The 13,848-nt window shown below is 52.2% G+C and overlaps 1 protein-coding gene across 2 annotated transcripts in view; it reads left to right on the forward strand.

Annotated features, from left to right (window-relative positions):
• The first annotated feature begins 111 nt into the window (after nt 1–111).
• Nucleotides 112–13,848, forward strand: part of RABEP2 (rabaptin, RAB GTPase binding effector protein 2) — a 16,929-nt gene continuing 3,192 nt past the window's right edge. Inside the window, exons 1-9 of one of the 2 annotated variants that reach the window (XM_040258767.1) lie at nt 112–645; nt 4,290–4,708; nt 5,210–5,419; nt 7,753–7,910; nt 10,528–10,638; nt 10,726–11,073; nt 12,195–12,290; nt 12,381–12,479; nt 13,603–13,758. In XM_040258767.1, coding sequence (XP_040114701.1) covers nt 4,648–4,708; nt 5,210–5,419; nt 7,753–7,910; nt 10,528–10,638; nt 10,726–11,073; nt 12,195–12,290; nt 12,381–12,479; nt 13,603–13,758 — 1,239 coding nt within the window. In that variant the 5' untranslated portion in view covers nt 112–645; nt 4,290–4,647. Of the gene's footprint in view, nt 646–3,981; nt 4,709–5,209; nt 5,420–7,752; nt 7,911–10,527; nt 10,639–10,725; nt 11,074–12,194; nt 12,291–12,380; nt 12,480–13,602; nt 13,759–13,848 lie in introns of those variants that run through there. The other variant, XM_040258778.1, reaches the window with a different exon arrangement.

Here is a 13,848-nt window from a genome sequence, read left to right on the forward strand (position 1 = left end):
CCCACCCTGCTTTTCTTCTCTCTCTCACCTCGCCCCACCCCTGCATGTGAAGCTCTGTGTCTATCACTGCTGCAGTCACGCAGGGAAAAGGGCCAGGGACCCAGGAGACCGGCTCTCTCAGTTGCTGGTTCCCAGACCCGTCTCACTGGGCTGTGGCTTCCTGTTTGCCTGAGTCGAACCTCAGGGGACCCTCCAGCTGCCAGGCCCCCCACTTCCCTTTGGTCGGGTTGGGGTGGCTGCAGGGGAAAGATTGGGGCATTGGGAGAATGGGGGGGTTGAGGGAGCAGGAGTCCATGTGCCTTTCATTCAACAGAATCTCTCTAATCCCTTCACTGGCTACTCAGCTGCCTCACACGCCGAGTCTTCTTGCTAAAGCATGTCAGCCCCCTGCTTAGAACATTCCAACGATGGTCATCTGCCTAAAGTCAACATTCCAAACCACGGCCTCCAAAGGTCTGAGTGAGGCTACCCATGACTACATTTGCTGTCTCAACCCTCTGACAGTCTGCCCCCACTCAGGGCCTCTGCACTTGCTGCTCTTCTTCCTGGAACGACACTCGGCTCTGCGCTCCACTGGCTCCTTTCCATCACTCAAGTCTCTGTTCAAACGTTACTTCCTCCCAGAGACCCTCCCTGACACCCCAGGTACTTTTTTAAAAAAATTATTTATTTGGCTGAGCTGGGTCTTAGATGCTGCTTGTGGGATCTTTTGTTTAGGCATGCCAACTCTTAGTTGCAGCATGTGGGATCTATTAATAGCTCCCTGTCCAGGGATCGAACCCAAGGCCCCTGCATTGGGAGCATGGAATCTTAGCCACTGGACCACCAGGGAAGTCCCACCCCCGGGACTTTTAATTTCACACCTCTTTTATTTCCTTCCCAGCATTTATTTGCCCCAGTCCCAAAGTCTGCTTGTTTATTTTTCAAGTCTTCTCATTGGCCTCCTGCCCTAAATTATTCGCTCTGCTACAACAAGGGTCTTTACTTCACTGACATCCAGAAGGTGCTCATTAAGTGCTGGTTATATAAAGGAAGGAAGTTAGTTATGGTCACCAAAGGGGGAAGGGAGGGGGGTTATACACTAGGAGTATGGGATTAACAGATACAGACTGCTATACAAAAAATAGATAAGAAATAAGGATTTACTGTATAACTCAGGAAACTCTATTCAAAATCTTGTAATAACCTATATTGGAAAATAATCTGAAAAAAATATATGTATATAATTGAATCACTTTGCCATACACCTGAAACTAACACAATATTGTAAATCAATTATAAAAAATTTAAAAATAAAAAGGAAAGGAAGTTGGGAAGAGTGACAGAAAACTTTTCTTTCCCCCATGTACGAAGTCACCAAAGTTAGTCTATTTCTGATCCTTAATAACTCTAGTGTCAATTTCCCCCTATTTTGGACTCTTCTCAACCAGAATAATTTCAACAGCTCCGTTTATTTATTTGGCTGCATCGGGTCTTAATTGGAGCACACGGGATCTAGTCCCCTGACCAGGACTTGAATCCCAGCTCCCCACATTGGGAGCTCAGAGTCTTAGCCACTGGACCACCAGGAAAGTCCCTCAACAGCTTCTCCTTTGGGCTCTCTGTCCTCTACCTTTTAATTCCCATCCATATTGCTCACAGAGAGATATTCCTTGGGATCAGCCGTTTGCTTCCCCTGCTCAACAGCCTTCAATGACTCCCAGGGTTTCAGGTTAAAATCCAAACCTGATAGTTGACTTACTTACAGGTATCATTTCATGCCCTCATTTCATGCCTTTCCCAAGAAACCCTGCCGCATATACAGGGAATCTGGACTTTATTCTGAGGGCAAGAGGCTCTTGGGGATTTGTAAGCTAAGAGTTGACCTGGTCAGATTTATATTTTCTAAAACTCTCCTTGCCGCAGTGGCAGAGGAGGGGGTTTGAGGGAGTCCAGAGAGATCAGAAAGGGAAGTGTTCATTCATTCATTCACCAAATATTTACTACTTTCACAGTCAGTGTTACGGTTTATTTACTATTACTATTTTGGCTGTGCTGACTTTCTCTAGTTGTGGATATCGGACTTCTCATTGCGGTTGCTTCTCTTGTTGCGGAGTATGGACCCTAGGGCGAGCAGGCTTCAGTAGTTGCTCCACCTGGGCTGCAGCAATCGTGGCACACGGGCTTAGCTGTGCCACAGCATGTGGAATCTTCCCAGACTAGGGATGGAATCCATGTCCCCTGAAAGGCAAGGCGGCTTCTTAACCACTAGACCACCAGGGAAGTCCTATTTACTACTGTTTATTTACCAGACACTGTGCTGCTGCCACTGCTGCTGCTAAGTCACTTCAGTCATGTCCGACTCTGTGCGACCCCATAGATGGCAGCCCACCAGGCTCCCCCGGCCCTGGGATTCTCCAGGCAAGAACACTGGAGTGGGTTGCCATTTCCTTCTCCAATGCATGAAAGTGAAAAGTGAAAGTGAAGTCGCTCAGTCGTGTCCTACTCTTAGCGACCGCATGGACTGTAGCCTACCAGGCTCCTCCGTCCATGGGATTTCCCAGGCAAGAGTATTGGAATGGGCTGCCATTGCCTTCTCCGAGACACTGTGCTAGGTGCTGGGAAATAACAGGGGACAAGACAAGATTCTTAATCTCATGGAGCTCTGATTCAAGTCCTGGGGCCACAGAAGGCTAAAGGGGGCCAGGTAATAAAGTGAACCAGTAAACAAATGGTGAGACATCTCTAACGTGATTTAATGGCGGACAGGTTATTGAGCTGGTGACTTAAGACAGTGTGATCAGGGACGGCTTCACTGAGGAGGTGACTTTTAAAAAAATTATTTATTTTTCCTTTTGATTGTATCAAGTCTTCGCTGCCATGTGCAGGCTTTCTCTCATTGCGAAGAGTGAGGGCTACTTTCTAGTTATAGTCTGTGGGCTTCTCATTAAGGTTGTGGAGCACAGGCTCTAGGCAGTTGGGCTTCAGCAGCTGCAGCATCTGGGCTCAGTAGCTGTGGCTCATGGGCATAGTTGCTCTGCTCTGTGGTATCCTCCAGGACCAGGAATCAAACCTGTGTCCCCTGCATTGGCGGGCGGACTTTTATCCACTGCACCACCGGGAGGTCCGAGGAGGTGACTTCTGAGCCAAGACCTGGGGTGGAGAAAGCTTGGTGTGTTCAAGCAAGGTTATGTTTAGTCTCTTAAAAAACTGTCATACCCTTCCACAAAGTGGCTATACCATTTTACATTCCCATCAGGAGTACTTGAGAAACTGTTTCTCCATCTATTCATCAGCATTTGGTATTACTACTCTTTTTAAATTTCAGCCATCCTGGTAGGTGTGCAAATAGGAAATTTTAACTTCTCTAGTAACTCGATGGACGCAAGTCTGAGTGAACTCTGGGAGTTGGTGATGGACAGGGAGGTCTGGCCTGCTGTGATTCATGGGGTCGCAAAGAGTCAAACACGACTGAGCGACTGAACTGAACTGAACTGAATGGCTAATGAGGTTGAGTATCCTTTTTCATGCTCAATTTGCCACCTACATCAGTGAAACTCGTGTCCTTTGCCCATTTTCAAATTGGATTGAACTAGATTTTAAGCGGGGATGAGACACGATCTGTTTTACAAGGATCACTCTAACTGCTTTGAGAATTAACTAAGGGGCCCAAACGGTGACACAGGTGTAGAAGGAGGCAGTGTGGAAGTTCAGGAGACAGATGATGGGGACTTGGGCTGGGTGTCAGCGCTGAAGATGCAGAAATAGGGACCCATTCTCGAATATTCAGTCCTTTGGAGGTAGAGCTTGCAAGACTTGCAGGCTCCTGGAATGTTACTTTACAGAAGGAGAAGCAGGTTTGGGAGAAGGGGAATCACGCCTCTAGACTTAGAAGTCTGAGTTGCCTGTCACTGACTAGGGGAGATCTCAGGTCGGCTGTTGGAGGGAGAGGTCACAGATAATGAGGGCTTGACCTAGGGCAGTGGCCCACAGAGGAAAGGAGGGATTTGAGCGGCACTGGGAGGGGAAGATTAGCAGGAAGTGGTGACTGGCTGAATAGCAAACTGGGGTTGGGACATGGAAGTTTCTGACTTCCACGACTGACGACGCGGGGGCCCAGGCGCCCAGAAAAGTGAAGTCGACCCAGCAGCCCTGCTCTGAGGGACGCTCCACGAAAGCGGAGGTGCAGGGAGGCTCGACCACAATTCGCTGTAACCTGAGCCAAGCTCCGGCGGAAGGGCGGCCAGGGACCGATCAAAAGGGTCAGCTCCGGGGACTGGGCGAGACCGCGAGAGCTTTGTCCTCCTTAGGCTGAAGCCGGCGGGCGTCCCGGAGGACGTGTAATCTGAGAGCTTCCAAGGTCACGCAGAGACGCGCGAGGCCTTTGATGAAAGAGCTACTTCGGGGTTTGAAGGGTAGGAGTCCCTGTCCAACAGTGGAACTCAACAAAGAAGGCGGGGAGCGGCGGGACCCGGGGCCACGGCAGGGCGTCCACTCGGCAATCTTCGGCTGACGTTCGGCCACCCCCGCCCCCCTAACTCCGGCCTCAGCCTCAAGCTCAGGGCCGATCCGGAAACAGCCGAGCGGATCCGGAAACAGCCGAGAAGACCCGGAAGCGGTGAGCGCCGTCACCAGGGAGTGCGGGAACCCGCCGTTTGCGCGGAGGCAATGGCGGCAGCTGCGCCGGCGGCCGGGGGCGAGGATGGCCGGCGGCGGCTGCCAGGGGCCGGTACGTGAGGGCTCGTCCGTGCACGCGAGGGGCGGTGAGGCCGGAGGCGGGGCCGAGTTCGGCGTCGCTGGATGGGGGGGGTAGTGGGGGGAGCCTGGAGAAAGGGGCGGGACCACGCCGCCAGGAAAACAGGTGGAGGGGGCGTGGTCTAGCGATGCAAGGTGGAGGGCCAGTGGCAGGTTAGAGGTGGGGCCCAGTGTGGGAGGGGAGGGGCGGGGCCAGATGCACAAGGGGCGGGGCCACTGAAAGGGAGGGGGCGTGTCAGAAAAGAGGGGATTGGGTGAACCGAGGGAGGAAGAGGCGGGGCTCTAGACAATACGAGGCAGAGCTAGGTGAGGAGCAGGCGGGGAAGGGGCGGGGCCAGGTGAGCAGGGCGGGGTTAGGTAAAGGTGCAGGGATCTTGGCTGTAGTACTAAGTTGCAGCACTTGAGGATTTGATACCTTGCGAATATTGGGAATCTGAGAGTGATGAGAAAAGAGGCTGATCCCTGTCCTCCACAGCGCTGGACATCCAGCCCCAGGAGGGGGTAAAAGTTGAGGCTGAGTCCGGGGAGCTCGAGCGGCTTCGGGCTGAGCTAGCAGGCGCCCTAGCAGAAATGGAAACCATGAAGGCTGTGGCCGAGGTGAGCGAGAGCACGAAGGCCGAGGCTGTGGCGGCGGTGCAGCGGCAATGCCAAGAGGAGGTGGCCTCGCTGCAAGCCATCCTGAAAGGTGAGGCAAGTGGTCCTCCCAGACTCCCTCGGCCCCATAAGGGGGAGTGCATGACAAGAAAGAGGTCATGACCTACACCCATGGGGTAGTTTAGCAGGACTGCCTAGCACAGGCAGGCTCGGGACTCAAGAGGAAGAAGCAGAAGAAGCGTGCTTGTTTAATTTGCATAGAACCCCAGCCTGGGCTCCAGCAGCAGCTTTGTCAGTTCCAGCTAAGTTTAGCTCAGAAGGCTACCTCTTCCCTGGCCTCATGTCGTTTCTTGTCCCTCACTAATGACTGATCAACCCTGAAAGTGAGCAGTTTCTCAGTTCCCTGAGAACTCGTTTGAGTCTTTGGCCTTCAGACTCAGCCCTGGGCCTCATCTCTGTAAATTTCATTATCTGATTTCCTTGCTTCCTCAAGCACCCCTACATCCTCGCACAACCTCCGCCTCCCCCGACACGCACCAACTTCCCTCTTCCCTCACGTCCTCTGTACTTGGGATACATAAACTCCCCTTGTCCCAGATCACCCAGCATCTTTTCCTCTTTTCCTGCTTCTCCCCTAGTCAGAGGGCAGATTCTCTGAAATAGCTTCCATTCACGTCCCACCCCTCTGCTTCCATGGCTACTGCTGTAGTGGAGCTCTTTGTCTGCTCCTGCATATTGTTGCCTCAGCCTTCTTAAAAGTCTCCCTCCATAGTCTGGCCTTGACCTTGGCTTCCAGATTAAAGTTCTTACAGTTCCCATTCCACCATGTCATTCCCCTTTCTAACGACCACTCCTGGCTCCAGACTTCTCTGGGCCCATATTTCGTACATTTTAGGCATCCGTGTCCCATCTGTGCAATGTGGTTGTCTCCTTATATTACTTACCCTGTAATCTACTTGATGTTTGTTCTTCAAATAGATCCACTTTTCAAAAACTTACACACATCTATTTTAAAGGGAACTTCCTATCTGTCTAAGAAACTGTGTCCTAAATAATAACGATAACCAAAATTTATTGAGTGCCAGGCTTCACTGGTGGTTCAGATGGTCAAGAGTCTGCCTGCAATGCAGGAGACCTGGGTTTGATTCCTGGGTTGGAAAGATCCCCTGGAGGATGGGATAGCAGTCCATTCCAGTATTCTTGCCTGGAGAATTTCATGGACAGAGAAGCCTGGTGGGGTAGAGTCTGTTGGTTCGCATAGTCGGCCACAACGGAGCAGCTGACACTTTCACTGAACTAAATACTTGATGAGTATTTAATCTTCATCAGAATTTCTATGAGATAGGAACTGTTATCCGTCTCCGTTTTACAGAGAAAGCTCTGAGGCTCAGAGAGATTAGATAACTTGCCTAAGGTTATATAGCTGGAAAGGAGAAGATTTGAACCCTGGCAGTCTGACAACAGAACCTTTACTTCTGATGTTAGTACGTGTTAAAATAAGTAACTATGCAAATGAAAAATGACCATGTTCCACTCAACATCACCTTTAACTCCCACTGACCTGTTAAGATGAATTCTAAATCCCGGCTTGGCATTCTGCATCTTCACTGCTGTTCTTCCAGTGTGTCCACTATGCCCCAGCCACACCATCCACTTTCCCACCCATGAGCCTTTGCGCCCGTTACTTAACTAATGTGTCCTTTCTGTCCTTCACCGCTTGCTGGTGTCTCTCCTGGCCAGGCAGGCAGGGTCTGCCTTCTGGACCCGCTTCAGAGTAAGGGTCTCCTTCTTCTGGGACCTCCAAGGCCAGGAGTCATCCTCTCACAAGCTCTTCTCAGACTGCTTTGTAACTTTCCACGGCTGTCTTTCTCATTGGACTGTGGGCTCCTGGTGTCAGGGTTTGTGTTTGATTAATTTCTCTATTTCCAGAGTCCAGTTCAGAGTCTGGTCCAGAATGAATATTTATGACTATTATTAGATATTGCCTGTTATTCTTATGTATTAATAGCAACAGATAGCCTATCTTTAGCATTTATTATGCACCAGGAAGAGGGTTAAAGCCCTTCCCGATATCATGTCATTGGATCCTATAACAAGCCAGCAGGGTTATCATTAGCTGAGGACATTATGCAGAGAGGCAAATTGCCCAGGAGCTTGCTGTGCTGTGCTCAGTCACTCAGTCATATCCAACTCTCTGTGACCCCATGGACTGTAGCCCGCCAGGCTCCTCTGTCCATGGGGATTTTTCAGGCATGAATACTGGAGTGGGTTGCCATCTCCTCAGTCCAACCACAAAGCCTACTGTCATCACCGCTATGGTAAATTGCCTTGCAGAGAGCAGCAGTGATGGAGAGCTCCCTCTTCGCCCCCAGGTAGGGCTGACGCACTGACCCTCCCTCTCCTCTGCCCTTCCTGCCCTGCCAGACTCCATCAGCAGCTATGAAGCCCAGATCACGTCTCTGAAGCAGGAGCGGCAGCAGCAGCAGCAGGACTGTGAGGAGAAGGAGCGGGAGCTGGGGCGCCTGAAGCAACTGCTGTCTCGGGCTCACCCCCTGGACTCCTTGGAGAAGCAGATGGAAAAGGTTGGGGTTGGGATAATCTACCTGCCCCCTCCCCGGGGACTTGAGAAGATGTTGAGGCAGCCAAAGGTGACCTTGGGCCACAGGGTTTGTTGATGTCCCACTGCCACATCACTGGGAGCAGGGCACCCAGCAATAATTCTAGGTACTAACCCTGTACTCAGCACGGGAAAATTGGGACTTCTCTGGTGGTCCACTGGTTAAGACTCCTTGCTTTCACTGCAGGGGCCACAGATTCATTCCCTGCTTGGGGAACTAAGATCCAGCATGCTGTGTGGCATGACTCAGAAAAATTAAGAAAAGTCATGTGTGGGGGCCGACTAACATTTAAGGATACCGCTTATGCACTAGGTACTGTGGACACAGTCTCTGCAGTCTTTCCCGTGAAAGACAGGTCCATTAGATCCATTTCACAGATGAGTAAGGTGAGGCTCAAAGAAGTTTAGTCATTCTCGCCAGGTTATGCGCATAAAAAGGAGCAGATCTGGGACTTTCCTGGTGGTCCAGAGGTTAAGAATCCTCCTCCTGCCAATGCAGGGGACACGGGCTTGATCCCTGGTCCCGGAAGATTCCATATGCTGCAGAGTAGCTAAGCCCGTGTGCTACAGTTACTGAAACCCAAGAGCCCTAGAGCCCTTGCTCCAGAACGAGAGAACCCACCACAATGAGAAGCTCTTGCACCACAACTAGAGAGTAGCCCCTGCTCGCTGTAACTGGAGAAAGCCCATGCGCAGCAAGGAAGACCCAGCACAGTCAAAAAAAAAAAAAAAAAAGGAGCAGATCTGGGATTTTAAAATCTAGGCAGCCTAGTTCTAAAGCTTTGTTCTTAATCTCTATGGTACACCATCACTTGTATTCGTGCTGTCGTAAACAATCATAGGAAACACATATTACCAAACTCTTCACCTTTCGGGGCTAGTTCACATCTTCCCTCATTTGAGCCTCACAGCTGCCCTGTGAGGTAGGTACTTACCTCACATTAAACACGAGGAATGTGAGGCTCACCTTATATGTGAAGCTCAGGGAGACGGAGTAAATCTCCTGGTGAGAAGGACAAAGATCTAAACTGGAGCCAAGAAAGGAAGCCTCCCAAGCCACAATTTGCCTGCAGGGACTGCCACTATACTTGCGTTCTGAGTGTTCCTCAGGGAGTGGTTATGCAGGGTGGTGAAGGAGAAAGGCTCTGCTAAATTAAATCTGCCAGGTACGGTGGAAAGAAGCCCAGGCTCAGAGTCAGGGAGCTCCGGTCCTGGCCCTGCGTCCAGCCATCATTCATCCACTGTGTGGGTACCTGCAGAGCATGTGCTTCAGGGCTTCAGATGGCATCGAAGGTGTTTTGTTTGGGCCATACAGGCTTACCCTACCCATTGGCAGTGTTCACATAAGAGATTTGGAGGTTTACACTGAACTTGTCTGAGATGGGTTTTTGAATTACTCAAGAGGCAGAACTTGTATGAATTGGAAGAGGATGGATGACTGGCCAATTTCTGCCTTGGACAGCTGAGTGGATAGTAGGGTCATTGTTGTTGACCTGGTGCTAACAAGGGGAGAAATGGCAATGTGAGTTGGTTTAGACTGGCTGTACAAGGACAGAAGAGCCTGTCCAATCTGCAAGTTGAGGTGTCCAGAGGCTGTTGACTGTACAAGTTCAACAGAATCCGAAACCTGAAAAGAGAGCAAAAGAGAAGCAGCCAGCAATATGGTGGTGATGGGAGTATGGGAAGACATAACCGGTAGGACAAAGCTTGAAAACCCAGATCAACAGTGGCTTAAGTAAGGTGGAAATGTATTTTTCTTGGGTTTTCCTGATAGCTCAGTTGGTAAAGAATCCACCTGCAATACAGAGACCCCGGTTTGATTCCTATGCCTGGAAGATCTGCCAGAGAAGGGATAGGCTACCCACTCCAGTATTCTCGCCTAGAGAATTCCATGAAGTATATAGTCCGTGGGGTTGCAAAGAGTCAGACACAACTTTCACTTTTATTTTTATTAGAGTTCAGAAGCAGACATTCTAGGACTGATGTGGCAGCTCAACAAGTCGTTAGGAACTCAGCCTCCTCCTATGTTGCTGGTATGCCATAGGTAGCGTACTGCCTCGTGGTCCAGGATGACTGCTTGAGCACCAGCCATCACATCTGCATTCTAGCCAGCCGAAGGAGGAGTAAATACAGCCTTTCCCCCTGAGGGGTTGACCTGGAAGTTACACCCAGCACGTCTGCCTACATCTCATTAGCTGAAACTTAGTCATATGACCATGCTTAGTTACAGGGAAGCTGAGAAATGTAGATGGTATTCTAGGATTCAGGTCACAAGCCCAGCTGAAAATGTGAGACTCTATGATTTAAAAAAGGGACACATGATATTGGGGGAGAAAAGTATGTCCCTGTACAAGTGGGCAACAGGAAAGCAGTTGTGACTTTAGCCACCTACCATGTGATCTGGGGTAAGCCTTGTAAGCACTCCGAGCCTCTGTGTTTCCCTCTCTAAAATGGGGGTGATAGCACGTGCCTGGGAGGATTCGAACAACTGATGTGCTTGAAGGGAAAACTCTGACAGGCCTGAGGCTCCTGCAGTCGGGAGGACTGCCTGTCACTGCCCAATGCCCCTTCCCCTTCTCCAGGCCCATGAGGACTCGGAGAAGCTGCGGGAGATCGTGCTGCCCATGGAGCAGGAGATCGAGGAGCTGAAGGCGAAACTGCTGAGGGCGGAGGAGCTGATCCAAGAGATCCAGGTAAGGGGGTGGCCAGGGGGCACTGAGGGAGGCAGGGGCGCTGCGGGACCCCAGCCCCTCAGCCTCTTCCCTGCCCCATCTCCCTAGAGACGGCCCCGGCATCCCCCTTCCCTGCACGGCTCCACGGAGTTGCTCCTGTCCCGGGACCCATCTCCTCCTCTGGAGCCTCTTGAGGAGCTGAGTGAGGACGGGGGCCCAGCGGCTGAGGCCTTCGCCCACAACTGTGATGACAGTGCCTCCATCTCCTCCTTCTCCCTTGGCGGGGGGCCCAGTGGCAGCGCCTCCCTGCCCCGCAGCCGCCAGGGCTTGAGCCCTGAGCAGGAGGAGACAGCCTCTCTGGTGTCCACGGGCACCCTGGTCCCTGAAGGCATCTACCTGCCCCCTCCTGGTTACCAGCTGGTCCCAGACAACCAGTGGGAGCAGCTGCAGTTGGAGGTGAGTGGAGAGGGCAGGGTGGGCTGCCAACACGCACACATCCATCCATCCATCTCTCCCTTCAAGTCCTTACTGAGCTAGAACCGGGCATCCTGGAGTGAAGAAGAAAACTCCTACCCTCTTGGAGCTTCCTCTAGTAAGGAAGCCAGGCCCAGACATGCACATGGGCCCATGAGGAAGACAGCATCACAAGGGGAGACTCCCACCACAAAACTCAACAGGGTTGTGGAGGGACCTCCATGGCTGTCCAGTGGTTAAGATATCACCTTCCAATGCAGGGGCCACAGGTTCGATCCCTGGTCAGGGAGCTAAGATTCCGTATGCCTTGCGGCTAAATACCCAGAACAGGGAAACCACAGAAGTAACACTGTACAAATTCAATAAAGACTTTAAAAATGATCAACAACAAAAAAATCTTCTTAAAAATAAGGATTATGAGGTAGAGACTGGCAGGGCAGGAGATCTTCCTAGCTGGCAGGAGAGGTGCTTTCTGAAGATCAGAGACCAAAGGATCTGCAGGTTCCAAGGCCCAGAGGATAGACATACTGTGGTGTGTCTGAGGAGCTGGAAGGCTGCCAAGGAGGGGAAGAGAGATGAGGTCAGAAAGGCAGGCAGGGGCCACAGGAGGTCAGCCTCAGCTTCGGGGCCAGCCATGAAGTTTGCGTTTCAGACCAGGAGCTGTGGGAAGCCTTTGTGGGGTTTAAGGCAGGGAGAGGCCTGTTCTGCTTTGGGCTCATCATGGGTCACTGGGCTCTCTATGTGAGAATGGATTATAATCTGGGGAAGGGGCAACGGGAGAAGCAAGGTGACTGGTTGGAAGGGTGACGCTTGATATAGTTTAGAGGAAGGTGGTGACTGGGACCAGGAGGTGGCGGCCAAGATGGAGACAAGTGAGTGGATTTGGAATTCATTCTGGAGGCTGCCGGGCAGGGCCTGCTGGTGGTCCGGACCTGGGTAGTGGAGGACAGAGAAGACTCAATGTCCGTTCCTGAGCTTTCAGCTGGAACGACTGGGCGGATGCTGGCGCTGCCCAAGGAGATGCAGGAGGCAAAGCGTGAGAGGCCTGGAGAGGAGGGAGGCTTCCCCTTGGCCGTCAAGGCTGAGGCCGGGATCTATGGCAGGGGCGGCAGCTGCAGAAGGACCTGGAGAGCGTCAGCCGGGAGCGGGACGAGCTGCAGGAGGGCCTGAGACGGAGCAATGAGGACTGCGCCAAGCAGGTGGGTTCAGCCTCAGCTCCAGCCCCGCAGGACCTCTACTCCCAGCTTCCTTCTGGCCCCGCCTCACCCTCGCCCCACCTCCACCCACAGATGCAAGTCCTCCTGGCTCAGGTCCAGAACTCAGAGCAGCTGCTGCGGACCCTGCAGGGAACCGTGAGCCAGGCGCAGGAGCGCGTTCAGCTGCAGATGGTGAGGGCGGTAGGGGGGCCAGGGGGGCCAGGAGAGGAGTGGGAGGGGAATTGGTTGAGGCCCATGTGGAAAGTCGAGACACCTGTCCTACAGCCTTCCCCCACCCCGATCTGCTCTGGCTTCACCCTGGAGTTGGTAAGGCTTCCTGATAAGAGGGCTTCCAGGGCACCCAGTACCGCATTTAGACAGAGCCCACCACACACTCAACTCAGTGATCTTTAAGCTAATCCCACAAGCCCAGAGCCGCAACCTTGACGCGGTGAAATTGCAATAATGGGTCCTAGCTTGCAGAGTCATGAGGATGAAAAGCAGAGATTGCAAAATCGGATGCTTCTCGAGACAAGAGAGGCAAATGATTGAACAAGGTCTGGTGTACGGCCAGAAGGAGCAGCAGGCAAACAGAGACCCTGTAAAGGGGGCCTCATGCCCCTCGACTCTGCTGACCGCGGCACGTGGGAATTCAGGCTTCATGCTGCCTGGTTTTCTCATTTGTCAAGAGAAGCCAGATCCGGATATTTGTGTGTAGTCTCCCAGGTTTTAAAGTTGTTGTTGTTTAGTCGTTCAGTCATGTCTGACTCTTTGCAACCCCACGGACTGCAGCATGCCAGGCTTCCCTGTCCTTTGTCTCCTGGAGTTTGCTCAAACTCACATCCATCGAGTCGGTGATGCCATCCAACCATTTCATCCTCTGTCATCCCCTTCTCCTCCTGCCTTCAATCTTTCCTAGCATCAAGGTCTTTTCTAATGAGTCAGCTCTTTGCATCAGGTGGCCAAAGTGTTGGAGCTTCAGCTACATCATCAGTCCTTGAATGAATATCCAGGGACCACATAAAACAACCGATGTGGCCTGTGGCTGCCACTGTGTGACCTCGAAATCATCGAGGAGGCTGTAGAAAGAGCTTGACATGCTTGGGGAACTAAGATCCCTCAAGCAAACAAGGGAAAAAAAAAATGAGCTTGGGAGCCAAAGACGCTTACTGAAGGGTGTTTCTTCCTTTCTCAGCTGGGAAGGAGGGCGTGGGCTTCCTGGTTCTCCTTCCAGTGTCTGGGAGGAGGGCTCAGGGTCTGGCCTCACAGGAGACGCCAGTCCCCTCATCACCTCGTCCTAACTGTCCACCCCCAGGCAGAGCTGGCCAACTCCCACAAGTGCCTGAGCCACGAGGTAAAGCGCCTGACAGAGGAGAACCAAGGGCTCCGTGCTGAGCAGCCGCCATCCTCAGCCCCCCGGGTCCTGGAGCAGGATGAGGGCTGGGAGGAGTCGCTGCCCAGCTCGCTGCCGGTAAGGGGGGTGTGCGCCCTTCCTCTCCACGTGCAGCGAAGCACTGGCCTGGAGCCAGGGGACTCAGGGACAGGCCCAGGCTGCTGATTC

Source organism: Oryx dammah, unplaced genomic scaffold, assembly GCF_014754425.2.
Source record: "Oryx dammah isolate SB20612 unplaced genomic scaffold, SCBI_Odam_1.1 HiC_scaffold_2, whole genome shotgun sequence".
NCBI classification, from domain to species: domain Eukaryota; kingdom Metazoa; phylum Chordata; class Mammalia; order Artiodactyla; family Bovidae; genus Oryx; species Oryx dammah.